Here is a 17,745-nt window from a genome sequence, read left to right as displayed (position 1 = left end):
GGTTTGAGTCATATTCTTCTCTTTCATCTCCCCACCATCCCTTCCCCCCCCCCCCCCCCCCGACCTGGCTGTGTAGATGGCCTCTACTGATTGCAAATACATGTAGTATCCCTCAATCTGATGAGAATTCTTCTTTTTTCTTTGACTACTGAGAGGATACTTAGCCTGTTGTTTCTGACAAGTTAATGCTCAGAAGAGTGATGGTATATATGCCAGTTTATTACCTGATCTTCATTGTCGATGCAGATTTCGTCCCTCTGATGGCCCTGTGTCATCATTTATGCAAATAGGTTAATCTGCTACTTTTTCGAGCCTCATTGTGATATCTGTACGTGGCTTCTCTTACTTTTAAAATTTGAAATGTCATTTCTGTGCGGATGTCCTCTTTGTGCTGCCATAGCTGCATTATGTTGCCGTTCTGCCCTAGTGATAAATGTATATGACAGCTAAGCACAGTTTCTTTCATTAGATAACTGCCGTGGCCTACTTTGGGTGTTTGACGCTGTGCGTGTGTGTGTTAACTGATCCCTTGCCGTTTGCCAGTCACGCAGCGACCGCCGCGCTGCGCAGGTCACATCATTGATGTCGCACCTGCAGACCTTGGCCCGTGTGTTTGTAAGAGAGGTGTGTCATCGGATTTGTTCTCTTCTTGGAATCGGTGTAGTCCTAGGCTGTACGCAGCCACGTTCTGACCTGATCTGCAAAAGTAAGGCGATGGCAGCCACTCTTGGAGTGGAGATTTAAAGCCTGTGCGAGCCGTGTTTTTGGAACAGTGTTACATCTTTCGATATCAAGCAGTCTCTTTCAAGTTCAAAGAGCCAAACTTGGTACAAAACGTTGATGATTACATGGGGCATTGAATAACACATGACATTTCCATTGCAGATGATACATAAAAAAGATGCCTCTTGGAATGGCTCTTGTTGAAAACTGTTATTTTTGTAGTCTTAATGTCCATCTCTTGCAGCCTTCATTTTAATCTTGCCTCAAGATTTCTTGTGTTTTGATGAATCCTTCACAAACATGTGTTTAAATAAATAGCTTCTAATACTTTTTTTTTTGTGTGTGTGTTCTTCCCTCAAGTTCTGATCTTGTCCCCTGCCTGTTATCACATATTAGCAGATCAATATAAGGGACATCCAATCTAGAGTTGGCACAAGTCCCCTGCTTTGCAATTAGGACGGGGGGCTCTTTTATTGGAAAAATGTCACTTTTCGTCCTTCACTCATGGTTTTTGCCAAGTGCATGCCGTGAGAGGTTTTGTCGAGCTGAAATTAGTGGTTGGAAGGATGGACTGGAGAAAGGGATGCTTGGGTATGGTATATTTGACCCACTCTGTTGATTTTTTTTCCCCTCTCTCCCAGTATTATGCTGTTGAAATTATATATATTCCCTGTGTTATTAGTGGAGGATGAAGTGGGAGGGAAGTGGGTAATGCAGGGGACATTTAATGTTGTGTTTATGTTGAACATATATGGCAGGTAGGTTAAACAATATGTGTGTTTTATAGAGTTTTGTGCTGTCTTTTAAATTAGAAGGGAGGGGTTAAAGAGAGACTGTTGTAAATCTGTACTGGCTAAGGATTTTTAAAGTCGTGACAGTGAGTAACTGCTTAACATCTAATGCATCAAATCCATGTGCAAATAAAAGTTTTGTTTGAACTAGTGATATGAAAAGATGGCTGCTTGAAACTGGTTTTCCGTTCTGAGGACAAAATAGATTTTACTCATTGAACTTTCTTCACCTCTTAAAAGCAATTTTTTAGCTGTGATTAAACTGTTTGGCATGATACATTCAGTTAAAAATAGATGAAGCTTACTATTCATAGAAAAGTGAATTATGCATGGATGTTCTTCCTTTGATCAGCAGTCCACGATGCACATGCTCATCTACGTGTTGAACGACCTTTACAGCTAGTTTTGGCATCCAGAAATCATTAATATTGATATCAAACTTCATGTTATGAATGGACTGGTATTAGCTTTAATCCATCAGCAGATGCTGTGATGTCATACACAGTTTAATGAGGTGCTTGTAGCTTTCACTGTGAATGTCCCACCCATTGAGGTTCATTCATAATTTAATACTGTTACCTTGCACTGAGCATTGATGTATGAATGTGAACCTCAGTCTTAACGACAATCCGTAGAGGATTTCTGTAATAAGAATGTTGGCTACCTCTGGAGGTGATGAGCACACCCCCAAAATAGATGTCATGCGATGCAGTGACCGTGTCACGCAGCTGCGTGATCCCCTGATGATCAGAGAAGGGGGGAAAAAAAGAAGGAGAAAGGCTGTTGTGCACGACACCTTCCATCAAGTGGGCCCAGCTTTGCTGTGGAAGGACCTTCCCATGGTCGTTGACTCTATGTTTTAGTGCAGCCCAGGCTGTGGTAGTGAGCAAGTCATCTGCCGGAGCTGACTGACCTCAGATGTTGAGAAGGAAGAGGAGGAGGAGGAGGAGGAGGGAGTTGAGTGTGGATGGGAGGAGGGTGGGGAGTGGGGGACGGGACTTGTGTGCAGAGATGCAGCAGGTGCATCCATTGCTGCAGTGGGCCCAGACCCAGACAAAAAGCTGTCAAAACCGGGAATTGAGTTATCAGCGTGCCTGAAGGTGGTGGGGGGAAGAATGACAAACAGGAAACATGCATGCATGCGTGCACAAAACCGTTATAGAAACATGCATACCAATCAAGAACTAAAGATCCATGTCTTCGAACTACACGAAAACAAAACGTCTCAGCATGCTCTCATCTGTGTTACAGGTTATCTAAAACTGAACGTCAAGGGATAAAAACCAACAAAACAATTCACCCCGTACCTCAGAATCATTGCATTTCATAGAGACATGTTTGGTTACTATTTAGGGCTCTGTAGGCCTATGGGCAAAGTATAGAATTCAGGTGCAGCACTGACGTATTCAAATGAACTAGGATAAAGCAGTTTGCTGGAGTTGGAAGCGGAAGTTGTAAAGCTATGGTGTAAATCTCTTAGTCTCCACCACCTGTTACATGTATAAAATGCCAGAGGATGACCCATTGCATGTCCCTTATACTGTAATGATGACATTTCAAATAGTTCCAGCTTCTTCTTCTTCTTTTTTCAGATCTCTGCCTTCTTTTTTGGTAATCTGTGATGATTAATATCTTTAAATCTGACACCCAAGAGGAACTGTTGACCCAGTAACACTATTTTTACAGACATATACATGTATGCAAATGAATAAATAAAGAAAAAAAGAATTATTCCAAGCCCCAATTGTTCAAGAAACTCTCCTCAGGTGTAGTAATATGTGAGTGAGTGCCGCATATGTCATGCAGCTTTTTTAGCTTCTTCCTCCTTAGATGCTGATGGCATTTAGATGTTTCTTTGATTTTGAGATTGTTTTCCAATATCTATATGATATATACCATGTTTGCTTGGTTAAGATGTTTAATGGTAACATATAATGGTAGATGGGGGAAAAAAGCTTATCTACTGCAGATGTGGACAGACTTCCCCTAGGTTTTGTGTAAGTCTTACACATATTTACTTGTTGATGTGATAGGTACATGTAAATACTGCGATCTATCATAGCATGTTTTAGATGAGTGTGGAAAGCTGGGTTGAGTAAAGATGCATTGGGTGTTTCTGAATACATTAATTTGTTCAAGAGTATACAGTGTATCTTTTTCCCCCCATTCAAAAATAGTGGATACCTAATTGTCAGTGTTGGCTAATTCCTGCACATATATGCAAGATAAACAGTGTTTGTAAGTCTGCATGTGTACGAGTATGAGTGTTTGAATAGTGCACCGTGTTGTAGGGGCGCACAGAGACTGAAGCGGCGCACTAGTGGGGCGACATCTGTATACGAGCTCATGGTGCCTTCAGAAATGCATATTTTATGACGTGCTGTATCATGTGAATTATGCATGATAGTGGGAAGACGGGGACCGCGTACGATGCTTCCATTCCCAGTTAAATGGGTAATGCAAAGTCGCCCCTCTTCCTATTAACCTATCGAGATTTTTCCATGCCATATCAGTGCTCTCTCTCAAGCAGCTTTCATATTGCATAGAGTCTCTATCTCTTTCTCTTCCATAGTGTCTTTTTTGCTGTCTCTTTCTCTCTGCCTGGGCTGGTTTTTAGTTTTGTTTGTTTAACAGTGGCATTTGCCCCATAGTTGTCCCATATTGGACAGCATATGTCATTTGACATTTTCAAGGAGTTGTTGTTGTTGTTCTTTCCTACCTCCCCCTTCATGCTGTGCCTTGTAGCACCGTCTTGGTGCTTCATCATTTTCTCATTTTCTCTGTCATCTTCTGTCGCCGCGGCAACCCTTCCCTTTCTATTCTCATCCCGTGTAATTATACCCCACGTGATATGTCACACACTCTTCCTACCATGTTCTCACTGACATTGGTTATCCTGAGTGAAGTGAATGTGAAAAACATATTTATGCAGGCACTCTCCTATATTGACAATCTCTATTTCTGTCTGAATTTGAAGCAGTATCTTCTTGCAGTCACCCAAGGTATTGTCTTCTATTCAAATACATATAAAAACCATATATTTTGCTCAAGAAATATGGCGAGCATACACTTTAATGGGACAGACGTATCTAGTGTGAAGGGGATAAGGCATAATGCTAATGAGATGATGATAAATTGTTCTAATAAATTATTTTATTCGTCGGCTATGATGAGAGATGATGGAACAGACAAACTTAGCATTCAGAATTATCTATTTTTGTCGCACTGTGCATCTATAGTTTTAATGTTGGAATTTACCGCAAGTGATGTAGACACTTTCAGAAAATATTTCATTTGTGCCAGATGGTTTTACACAGTGCATGAATAAGATTCTTCCTGAAATACTTCGTTACGCAAGAAGAGCAGTAACATGTGCGAGTAGTATCTGAGACGAATTGGCACTGGCAGTTCCTTTCAGAAATCAATTGAGGAACAAAGAGTATTACCAGTGAATCAAGTGAGTGAAGAAATCTTCTTTCCCCAATCGATAATTTCCTTCCCCTTTTTTTTTGTCTGTCTCTGTGAATCGGATTAATGTCAGGTAAAAGCCTCTTTATTCTCCACTTGTTACATTATGACACTCTTGTGATACTCCAGAACAATAGTTCCACTCCCACCACATTCCACTCTCGCTCCCTTCACACTGCAACACGGTTTCCATGACGTCGCTTCTCCATCACCCTTCCCTCCCGCCTCTTTGTGTCTCTCACATACCCATCTTCCTCTTCCACACTTGGCAATTTTTTTTTTTCTTGCTTTCTAGCGATCCGCAAGGCAATGCCTTCGCATCCTTGTCAGGCTTGCTTGTCTGGCAGTAAGATTGTGGGGTAAAAAAAAAACAGAAGGTAATTTTATTCTGTAATATCTTCAAGTCTGCTGCGTGCCTTCAGTGTTGATGTACGGTCAACCAGAAGGTTTGGCAAAATCCTGGCGGGAATGTTCTAGTGCTTCATATGTCTAATAAAACTGTATTAGGACAATTACCCCCCCCCCCCCATACCAGTATAGTGATAGGGTTAGAGTAAAGATTAGGGTTAGGGTTAGGGTTAGAATGTGGGGTTGGGTTAGGATTAGGTTCAGGATTAGGATTGGGGTTAAGGTCAGGGAAAGGGTCTGGGGTGATTGTCCAGGGGGTACTTGTCCTAAAGCCAATAAAACGAAACAAAACATGAAAGGGGGGATGGGGTAATTCTGTTGATGTTGTTGGAAAGACACAGTGGGAAGATGAAATTGAATGAACGTCATGTGTTATTTCACCTTACAAGATTTTTTGCCTCGTTCATAGTTCTAAAATGTTATCTTGAATTATTACCTTCTCAAATTATTCCAAGCAAAAGTGACAGTGTTGAAGATTCAATTGTGATTTCATTGAGCTATTTTTGATTAGAAATTTAGATTGGGTCACACTTCAGCCTCTGAATTAGTCTTTAACCCTGAAAAAAGTCTTATAGACTTTTAATCAATTGAAGTCAGTCCAAGGCAGCGAGTGTCATATCAATCTTGTAACTTTTGATCAGTTTGTATCTGGGCAAAATGATGAAATGGGAAAAAAGAGACTGACCAGCTGAAATTCAAACTATTGGAGAGGAGGTAGGTGACTTGCTTTTGAATATGGAACCGTCGTCTGCTTGGTGATGATTTCATCAGATCTTTCTCGATGTCGTCGCTGTCATACATACCTGTTGAGCGGAATGTTGCCCATCTTTCAGGGTGGCAAAGCTGTGTGCGTCTTGTCTTGTAATAGGCAGAGCATTGAGTGTGTCAAACACACACACACACACACACACACACACACACACACACACAACAGTTGCTTGGGCAAGCTATGCTCTCTCTCTCTCTCTTCTCATTCCCACTGTGTGCATCTGTACACTTGACTCTCTGGCTGCACTGCCTTGGAAAGGCATATAGATTGTATATTTCTGTGCCTGTATGAATGTGTGCGTTGCTTCTGCATGTGTGTGTGTGTCTGTGTCTGTGTGTGTGTATGGATAAAGCATCTCTTACTTGGGACTGTATACATGTTTGTTGCAGAAATTAACATGTTATGTGCATTATCAAGACTTCCGCCTCCATTTCACTTTCTCTGCGGTTAGTACCGGCAAAAGCCTCGATTTTGCTGCGTTCCAGAGGGATTTGGTCTTGAGTAAGCTTGATCATGTACATTAAAAGAGGCACCCCGCCATTAAAAATGGCGGGGTCATTTTAGTTACAACCATCACGGGACACGGACACGTGAAATTTATAGTTCCAGAGTGAACTGACAGTGAAAATATTTCTTCAAGCTATTTTGGACGTGAAGCACAAAATAAAACGGAAAAGGTCAAAGAATGTAATACATCATCCCACTCTGGAAGGTGCATTCATTAAAAATTCATGAATGATACCATGGTCAATTCTTTTGTTGATTGACTTCTGGAGTAGTTTTAGATTTCTTTTAAGTGTGTGTTTGCGGGTGTATAGATGTTGATACACAAATGCATAATATGTGAAGATTATTATTTCTTGATAAACCAGCATTAGTAGAACTTAAGCTTACCCCATCTGCCCCCTCCCTCTCCCCCACCTCCCTCCCATCCCCCCTGGAAAAAAAGAAAGAAAGAAAAGAACGAAGCTGCATATGTGCAATATTGTAATACTGGTCGATGCTCACTCAGCCATGAAATCAGAAACGACAGGTAGTTTTACAATAATGTTTGCTAGCTGTCACTCAAGACAGGAAATATAAATGTTATCTTTTCCTGCCTTGATTTCTTTTCCATAGAGGAAGATGTTGATGTACAAGATGAAGTTAACTGTCAGTGCATACACTAAGTGGCATCTGTACACTTCAGAGCTTGCTACAATGTATGTCAGAGTCAGTGATAATGGTGTTCATCTGTGTGTGTGTGTGTATGTATGTGTGTGTGTGTGTGTGTGTATGTGTGTGTGTTTATGTGTGTTTGTGCACACACCCATGTATATGCGTGTGTTGTGTTTTCTGCTTAACCATCACTGTCTTGAGATATCCTTTGTTGCTGTTTTTTCTTGAAATATTTTCAGTGTTTCCTGCGATGGTGTTTTCCGTTTTCAATCGATATTATGCTGAGTGAACATTTATGCTCTGTAGGCAATTATAGATTTCTACATCTGATACTTCAGAATCTAGAATCTGTTATCAACATCATTAGTGCCATTGTACTATGTCAGTTTATTGATGGCTTTTTATTTGTTATTTTTTCTACATGCCAGGTGTTTTCCCCCTCTGCTTCTTTCAAAAACACCTCATTAAAATTCTCTCTCTCTTAACTCTGTGCGGTACTCACTTAGAACTTGGAGTACAAAATGTAATTACCCTCTTGTCGGCTATCTTAAATAACATTTTAGGATTATGAAGATGTCAGATATAGTGACACTTCAATTTTTACAAGTTTCCTCTAGTTTGCCAAAACAACCTTACTGAAATGAATGAAATACTTAAAGGGAAGATAAACCCCAAGGGCAATGTGGATTGAGTGAAAGCAGCAACATTAGTAGAACACATCAGTGAAAGTTTGAGGAAAATCGGACAATCGATGCAAAAGTTATGAATTTTTAAAGTTTTGGTGTTGGAACCGCTGGATGAGGAGACTACTAGAGGATATGACGTATGAGTGGACAACAATACAAAGAAAATATAAAGGAAATTCAACAAAAATTCACTTTTCTAGAATTATGAAAGAGTAATGGACCAACCTCTTTCAGAAAGCAGGAGGAATAATTGCTACCCTTAACATATGTCAATATCAAGTTGATGGAATTTGTAACTTTAATGAAAAATGGATTTTTGTGGAATTTTCTTTATATTTTCTTGGTATTGTTGTCCACTCATACGTCATAACCTCTAGTAGTCTCCTCATCCAGCGGTTCCAACACCAAAACTTAAAAAATTCATAACTTTTGCATCGATTGTCCGATTTTCTTCAAACTTTCACTGATGTGTTCTACTAATGTTGCTGCTTTCACTCAATCCACATTGCTTTTGGGGTTTATCTTCCCTTTAACTTACGAAGTGATATATAAATCATTCATATTTTAAGATGCCATTTTCAAATATATGGCATATAGAACGTTCGTAGCTTTCAAACTGTGCATGTTTTTGTATGCATATTGTTCAAAATATAAACATGTTGTTGTAGGAATTGTTAATGCGCTTCATACAGATATGATTGAATATCTATCAAATGAGTTTTCTTGTTTGTTTCCTTTGTGAATTTGGCGTATCACAAAGTGATTTAGGGGACAGCGAAGATATGCATTTCTCATGGGTTGCTTTAGGGTATGGAAGGCACTGGGACGACAGTTATGTCCTGTCGTAGTCAGTATGGATAGAAATATAATGAGGACTTATTGCACAGCCAGAGAATATATTCAGAGAGTATAGGAGAGAAGGAGAAATTGATATAAAGATGAACAAGAAGAAGAGGAGAGACGGCGTTATTGTGCTGTCTGCACTCGGCACGAGAGTCGGCGTAAAGTGATTAATGGAAAGGTGCGTGCATCCTCTTAAACTCATTACCGATCAAAGCTGTTTAGACATGCTTTCTTCTCCTTGAGAGAAGTGGGGATGAAGGTGCAAGTGGTGGAAGGGCATCCAGACAAGAATGTATGAAAAGAGACGAGGGAATTAGAGAATGTGGTATGAAATGCACTTTTCGTGACGACCTTGATGGGTCTAACGATTGAATTACAGTAAGGATGAGGAGTATTGATTAGCAGAAATATTCACTATTCATGGATTCTTTCATGGAGAAGAGGGAGAGAGCTGTGAGTTCCAACTTTGCATGCATGTAAAATGGATGCTGGTAACAGGTTCCTGTTACATGGATGATAGAGCAGTGAACACTGCAAACCAGTATGTTTTTACAACATTTAGTTTGCATTTTTTTTCTTCATCAATATGTAGAAAATATTTTTTTTTTTAAATGAAAAATATGCCTTTGAGCAATTTTATTCAGGTACTTAGTGTGTCTGTGTGTGTGTTTTTAATAATCTATAAACCAGAATGAAAATATTTAACAGATAATGATGTTTTTTATTCTGCATCATTATGTTTTGTTTTGTTTTTGTTTTTTAGCATATGCAGCTATTGGTAGCCATAAAAGAATCAAACATTGTACATCTGTCTCATGACTAAGATTAGAGAGAAAGAGAGAGAAAGTAAAAAAACAAAAAAACAAACAGTTTGAGCAAAGAAAAGGAGACGGATAAGATTTGCATATTGTGGATGTTCTTTGCCCCCCCCCCCCCAAAAAAAAAGGGGGATTTTAGGTTCTGTGTCCTGGAGGACATATCATATTTTTACACCCACATCCAATGAATTAAAGGAGCACTCTCCTACTGGACGTGTTGTTGTTGTTGTTGTTGTTGTTGTAGTTTTTTTTTTGGTAGTTGTTGTTGGTGGGGGGGGGGGGGTCTCAGATACTAAGTAGCTTGTGGCTTGCACTTAGTTTGTATTTATGGATACATGCACCATGAATCTATAAATTTGTTTGTGTGTACGAGTGTGAAAGAGCATGCCTTCAATTCCATGTACTCCTTGTGTGTTGTGCGAGTGTGGTTATACATGTGTGTGTGTAGGGATCAGTATGTTGGATGATGAATCCATGTGAGTGTCGTAAAAAATGGTAACTCATCAATCATGTTAGAGATCACACGTCATATGTTACCGGTAACATTTGACAAACTAAGGTAAATAAAGCACAAAAAGTTACATGTATCCTAACTGGAGGTAATCAAAAGAATTGATGTGTCTACAAATGTTGCTTGTACAAATCCAATTTTGATTTGTGAAGCAGTAAATCTCTCTTTACTTTCTTGTTCTCCCCTCTCCAGTTCGTCTCCATGACAGTATTGCCGAGGAAGGGTTCCACTATCTGGTCTTTGATCTGTAAGTAACACACACCCATTTCTCATCACCCAAACATAGTTCAGCCAGGCAGTGGCATTGTCGCCGTGGCGATAACTGTGCATCCTATTTCAATGCTATCCTTACTTGAGAAGCAGTTATGGGATTTGTAAACGCGAGTTGCCGTGTTATTGGAAATGAGAATGAGGATGTGTCAACTGAACATTTCATTGCATTGATTTATTGCGATAATAATGCATTTGGACAAGTGGAGATTTTGACTTGAAAAAACATGGAAATTATTTGAGGGTGTGAACATTCATATATATCTATGTGAAGTATACACCTCAGAAATTGGAAGTGTTGACTAAGTTTGGACTTCATAAACACAGTAGTTTTTTTTTTTTTTTTGAAGCTTTGTTTTTGTGAAGTTCATATTGTGTCCACTATTGCACCTTAGAGAGAGAAAAAGAAGCATTTTTCCTGTCCTAATATTCAGACTGGCTTGTGATATTTTATAATGATTTTTCTTTCTTACTCATACTTTTAAGTAGGCTGTTGTGGAAACACCAAATAAATCCCATCAGTGGTTCAGACGTAACCAAGGTATCGTTTGAACATGAGGCTTTATTTTTCTCATATTTATCATCGTGTCCGATAATGATACCCAGAGTGGGATGAGTAACCCTCGTAATAGACATGTGCGTCTAGCATGATAATTATATACGTAAATCAGGCTGGTCCCACAAGATGTCTGCTTATGATATCTTCAGCCAGTCTGCGTGCCCCAACTCTCCTCTGACGTCAGGGAAAAACAGGGAGGACATTAATTCTAAAAACCCATAATTGCCTGGTGGATGCTCTAACGACAGTCACGTCACACACCGGCCCATGCTGGCATCAACTCTAAAAATGGTTTCTTGTTTTCCTGAATGGATATACGGTCTGCGTAAACTAGAGATGTCAACAAGAACAAGAACAAAAAACAAAACAAAACAAAAGAATAGTCATGTCTTGTTGTCTGACATCTGCAAATCCCGGTGTCTGTTGCTCAAGGTGTCATCTGGCGATGATCTGCCATATCAGTTTGGACCCATGTCATCACCACTCATTGTCGAAGAAGAGAAAAACTCTCCTCAAAAGTACCTGTTGTAATGCATGTTTCATTTCATTTATTTGTTTCCATATCCAAATGATACAAAATAATTCCAACGTAGCATAATCGATATGTACAAACAGGTGAAAAGTTGAAATGTCATGAAGCCGCGAGACAAATGCAAACAATAATATTACAAAAGTATAGTACATGTACAGCTGCACAAACACATATATAGATACACATGATTTACAAAGTTCATCATCATCAATTCACTCTGAGTTGAAATAGCCCTCGCTGGTAAGGAATATGGGGGAATATGGAAAGAACTTACACAAATTGCAGAACTTATGCAAATAGCAAGTTCCCTAAGTAAGAAGAAAGAAAAATAATGAGTCTTTGCATATGTGCGTACATGAACGAGTAGGAGGAGGTACAATTAAAGCAATGTCTTACACATGTACCCATATTCCCTCATCCCTACTAAATCTGGGTCTTCTTTACTTTATTTGTTGTAAATTTGTTAAGAAATTTTCTTCGTGGTATGCAGCTTTAATGCAAATGAGAGATAGGAATCTCTTTTGCGAGATTCAAGAGATATTGCAACTAAGAAAAAAGGAATAACTTGTGATTTATTGCTAACTTTCTTTGATTCTTTTCAACAATGAGTTCTGCATTCTTCTGACACAAATAGCCCGACTGAAAATATGACCCTGATGGAAAGTTGAAATCTGCAGTTTTGTGTCTTCACAATCGTTTCAAATTTTGTGCATGCACAGACTTAGCCGGGCAGAATTTGGGCAAAATTGCATGCAAATCAGTGAGTGATGATTTCAGCAAGGAAAAAGAACGAGCATTGTAAAACTTGAAATTGGTTCTCCAAAGTTGTCATCTCGTGTTGTTAATTTCTCAGTTGATGGAGTGTATTGAGGAAGAGCCACTTGTATTGCATAGTTGCGAGGTGCTTGTGTCATCCGTTTACAGCCCCTAGTACAGCGCTTTTAATGTCAGACATCCAACTCCCCTCAGAATGATCAATGCACGTCGGATTATATCTGTCATACATATGAAGTTCTCGCTCGAGAATCGTGCCAAGCTTATTGCCGCTATCCTCTTCGCATCGGATAGATAGCGTTATCTGTCCGTGGGTGGGTGTGGTGGCCGAAAATAGCCCCCCTCGTCTGTTTATAGCGAGTCATTTGAAACGGGTAAATGCCAGACAAAGTGTTTGCTGTTGCCAAGTGTGGAATTATGACATGCTATTTTATCACACACATGTACCTGTTGACTTTCTGTCAAGGGCTGTTAAAGTCTTGTCTTATCTGGCCCTTCATATGCTTGTATCTGGCTTGACATGTTGATAAATGATCTTGGCTCCTAGGCAATATTTGTCAGGACTAGAGTTAGCTACGTAAGGCTCTAGAATTGTGTCATGTATTTTAGATGATGCTGGAATTGAAGGACTTAAATGTATATTTGCCACATTGCAAATTATCCAGATAAAGTAAGAAATTTAATGTGAATACCAAAATATAGACTTTTAAAATGAATTCACACATCAAATGCACCAAAATATCCCATGGACTTAAGTTGTAGCTATGCATAATGATGTATCTCCGTTGCTATATCAGCTATTTGGTCTTAATCTCATATATATTGAAAATAGAAGTTGTTTGCATTATGTTGTGTGCGTATTGTTAGATTCCTAATGTCAGCCAATCACATGGATGCCAAATCTGCATAGAGGCATTATTTACCATTTGCAGATGGAACAAAAACCCAACTTTAGTGCTTCAAAATAGTTCTAAAATGTGAGTTAAGGATAGAAACAACCAATGTAAAAATTCTAATGAGTATAATCAATGATAAGTATTGTTAATATACAAAATGTGAACAATACTTATGATAAAATTGTTTCTAGAATAAACCGTCCACAGTTATGGTTTATTGAGAACAATAGCAATATCTCCTTATATTTTAGGCATTATTTGGAAATTTTTATGTGGTAAGATGTTTTGTGATACAATTGACCTACACATATGCATTAAATGTGATAGCTCAAACATTTTTTAAATCACGGCTCCCAATGACAAACAATACCTTTAATGGGAAGATAGAGGCACTCGGCCAAATCTTGAAGCCAGAAGAGTACAGCGTAAGTGTTATTCATTCACTAAGTGGATGTCCACTGGTTTATTTATGTATTTTTTTTTTAATGCTTCCAGAGTTACGGGTGGAGAGCTGTTTGAGGACATCGTAGCCCGAGAGTATTACAGCGAGGCCGATGCCAGTCACTGTATCCAACAGATTTTGGAGAGCGTCGAACACTGTCACAGAAATCTTATAGTCCACAGAGACCTGAAGGTAAGGCCGCTTTACCATCGCCAGACATCCTAATGCTGGGTTCCCACTGTCACGCAATCTGATACGCACGACATGATCGGTCATTAGTAGCTGATTGTTGAATTGTTGTCTATCACAATTTGCTTCACGATTGAAATCAGTTGGCTAAATCGTGGAGTACTGTTAAAGTAGAAATTTTCGCGGTGTTGAAATTTTCGCCCATTTCGTGCAACCAGAAAACTAACGGGAAAATAAAAACATGTCAATATTTCTGCTTATTGTATGTTGCAGTAAGTTGATGTCTTGATTACGCAGAATTAGAAACACGAAATTCTTCTTGCCCGGCTGAGCGCGAAAAACTAGTCGTGCGAAAATTTCCACTTTTACAGGAATCGTGGCGATCCTATTATATCTTGAGGTCAGTCATGGTTATCGCTTTGATCATAGAACATTTTTTAAGCATCCAAAGCTTTTCTACAATCAACACGATTGCCTCAACTGACCTTAAGATCTGATAAGATGTGATAAGATTGCCACGATTACTCTAACATTTAAGACCAGGATTTAGGCCACAATTTGAATTGTGGCACATACCCTTATAGTGATAGACACAAACAAGTATTCCACGATCAGCTACTAATGGCCAATCGTGTTGTGCATAGCAGATCACATGACAGTGGGGACCCAGTTTAGCGAGACAAACTCATCAGATAAGAAGCAGAAGGCTGCCGACACGGCACAAAGCCCAGTGAAGCTCATGCTGTTCTGCTATTCTACCTGACTGAGTAGAATTTGGTGGGTTTTGGTTTCTGTGTGGTGGCAGAAGGAATGACATTTAAGTTGTACAAATTTGACAGATGGACGAGAGCATTTGTTGGCAAGATGCAGGAGAATCTTATAATGATCTCAGCTTGATATTCAGCATGTTTACTCAGTTCTAGTTTAGTTATGGGTCAGGTTGTGCAGAAATCAACAACAGACTTGTGTGCCTGTCACCAGTTCAGATTTATGGCTTTGAGTGAAGCAAGAATTTTTATATATATATTTTTTTGGCTGACAAATGCTGACAATTTTCTCTTGCTTTCAAGAAGCAAGAGAAAACATGTTTGTGTCAACCCTCTTGCTGATTCACCTTAGCCTGTGTATGGCCATGTCTGACAAACATCTTCATAGGATATAACAAAGGTTTGATGGAGTCCTAACGCAGCCATCTCTTTTCCCCCAATAGCGCTGCATGCAAGCTACTACCATTTCATTCAATCACCAGTACCAATTTTTGCTGCCTGTAAAGAAATCAGCTATTGTGCGACAGAACATTTTGTCTCCTTTTTGTAGAGACTTTTGTGCTTGTTATCACACACACACACACCACACACACACACACACACACACACACACACACACACACACACACACACACACACACACACACACACACACACACACACACACACACACACACACACACACAAAAGAGAGTTACAGCCATCACTCATGATCTTGTTATTCCAAGCAATTATATTATCTTTCGAAATTGCCCATGACTGATTACCCAGAATCTAATTTTTCCTTTGTTGGATGTTGTCCAATAAAGTATTAAAGGAGATGCTGAGATGCTGAGATTTACTGTATTTATATATATTTTTTTACTGCATTATCTGTCAGGAGTAACTTAGTGACAGTGTGAAAAAGAGCGAAGAAAAGAAATTAAATGAAGCAGACATGACATCTTAATTAACTTGTCCATTCATCAGCATGTCAAAGCCTTCAAAGCAGAAGACATGCGTAAAAAGAATTCACCTATTACTCTAAATGTGTCGCATGATTGGACGACAGTTCAGTGCAATCTTCTAGACAAATGAAATTGTATTCTTTTTCAAAATGTAAACTTGGTTTGTTTCAATGGCTTCATCAGTATAAATAGATCCAAATCTCATGATTGTTGGATGGACGGAACGTGAGAAGGAAATGTGGCAGAGAGGAAGATAGACAGAACAAAAGTGAAATAAGTATACCGGGAAAAATATATTAGTTGGGTTTTTATGAGATCACTGAAGCTTTCACAAAAATGAAAGGCAGGAAGACAAAGTATGATGTAACATGAAGCCGAGTGGAGTCAGTCAGCGTAGCCAATTTGCAGAGTACGAATTGTGAGAATGACACACAGTTGAACGAATAAATGGATATGACAAGCGCAGAGAGTAGTCGGATTAAACTATACAACCACTAAAAGTTGAGGAACATAGGGAGTAGGGAGAGAGAGAAAGGATAGGACGGGAGGGGGGGGGGGGGGAATCAACCCGGTATGTTGTATTGATTATCCAAAGTCAGCGTAATGGCCACTTTCAGTTCGGAGTGAGTAGGAAAGGGGCGGCCAATTGGACCCGTCATGGATACTAGTGCTGTCGGCCACTTGTTAGTAGCTGCAGATGGGCCGGCTGAAGAGGATACGAGTAGAGTTTGGTGCGTTGGTTGTTCTTCCCATTTCCTATTAGCGGGAGTGTCATACTAGAGTCAGAAGAAGCTTCCAATTGGAGACTGACACCTAGAGATGTGATGTCTTCATATTCAACTTGCTGTCATACACAAGTTGTTGCAAGCTCCTCTGTGGCTGGTGCAATATGAGAACAGCTGTAGAACTGTGTTCTTGTAGGTGTGTGTATACTAAAGCTGTATATATATATATATATATATATATATATATATATATATATGTATATATGTATATATATATACATATATGTGTATATATATATATATATACATATATGTATATATATATATATATATATATGTATATATATATTTATATATATATATATAGATATATAGATATATATAGTGTAATAGAAATAGTTTAATAATTTAAGCACATGCTGTCAGTTGCACAAATATTAATGGTTGAACCCCCCCCCCCCTTCTGTGAAAAATGCAAAATGCCCATAACCAGTCCATTATGGTATATCCAAATTATTCAGTGAGAGTATTGACGTGCAGGTAGGCCTGCCATTATATGATTAAATTAGCTTAATGGATGCTGACAGTTTGTCTTGTTCATTTGCCCAAATTTCTCTGTGGTTACGAGGGATGTGGATCTTTGAAGCTCCACTATTGCTAAAATCAGGTTGAAAGATTGTACTGACGAAGAGGTATTAGAATTTTTTTTTATATTTGTTTTTTTTTCTTTTGTGGCATCAAACAAGCATGTACAGTGCTTGCCAATAATGCAATGCGGTAGATTCAAACATTTGGTGAAATATGAACTTTGTGATTTAGCAAGGGATGGTCCTTTCCTTATAGTTTGAATATCAGTGCAATTTCACTGTGTACGCAAAAATGCTTGCATGCATCATATTTGTCTTTTCACTCACCCTCGCACAAGACGTAGCTTCTGGTCTACATTCAGAATCAAAACCTGATCGAATGTGACATTTAGATATCTATGATAGGGTTGGCAAACACCATGTTGAAGAAAGGCTAGCCGCCCCACTATAGAACATCCAAGAAAAATAGATAATTCATCGCATTGTGTGCCTCCTTGGCTTTCAAGCGTAGACATTCTATGGCACTAATTGTACGTAAATGAATGATTAAACCCCAGACATGTGTCCATGTACCCACATTTCCAGGAGGAAAAAAAAAGAGGATGGCATCTTTAGTCTGACTCCATAACAAAAGGTCGTATTGGTTGTTTGCTTGATTAGCTTCTCATTTCACTGGAAATGATTCTATTGATTTTTTTTCCCCTCCTCCCCCTCCTCCTCCTCTATGTGAGTGGATGCAGGAGAAATGAATTAGAAAAGCTGGAGGAAGAATGGGAGTCAAACTAGGCTAGGTAGGAAGTCCAAACGATGATCCTGTTGATCATGATCAATTAGGTCTCGCTATTGAGACAGATAGAAAAGCAGAGAGAGAGAGAGAGAGAG

At 39.1% G+C, this 17,745-nt stretch overlaps 1 protein-coding gene across 9 annotated transcripts in view; it reads left to right on the top strand.

Annotated features, from left to right (window-relative positions):
* LOC139738680 (calcium/calmodulin-dependent protein kinase type II subunit alpha-like) overlaps positions 1-17,745 on the top strand; it is a 194,448-nt gene that overhangs the window by 84,632 nt on the left and 92,071 nt on the right. For all 9 annotated transcript variants that reach the window (XM_071649307.1, XM_071649304.1, XM_071649303.1 and 6 more), the window contains exons 4-5: positions 10,368-10,422; positions 13,702-13,840. In XM_071649307.1, the coding sequence (XP_071505408.1) occupies positions 10,368-10,422; positions 13,702-13,840 (194 nt within the window). The remainder of the gene's footprint in view (positions 1-10,367; positions 10,423-13,701; positions 13,841-17,745) is intronic.

The sequence above is a fragment of the Diadema antillarum genome, unplaced genomic scaffold (genome assembly GCF_040938485.1).
Source record: "Diadema antillarum isolate AM-2024a unplaced genomic scaffold, OU_Dant_1.0 seq00000764_RagTag, whole genome shotgun sequence".
NCBI lineage: Eukaryota > Metazoa > Echinodermata > Echinoidea > Diadematoida > Diadematidae > Diadema > Diadema antillarum.
The sequence above is the reverse complement of the archived record's forward strand: the minus strand, read 5'-3'. Positions and strand labels throughout refer to the sequence as shown.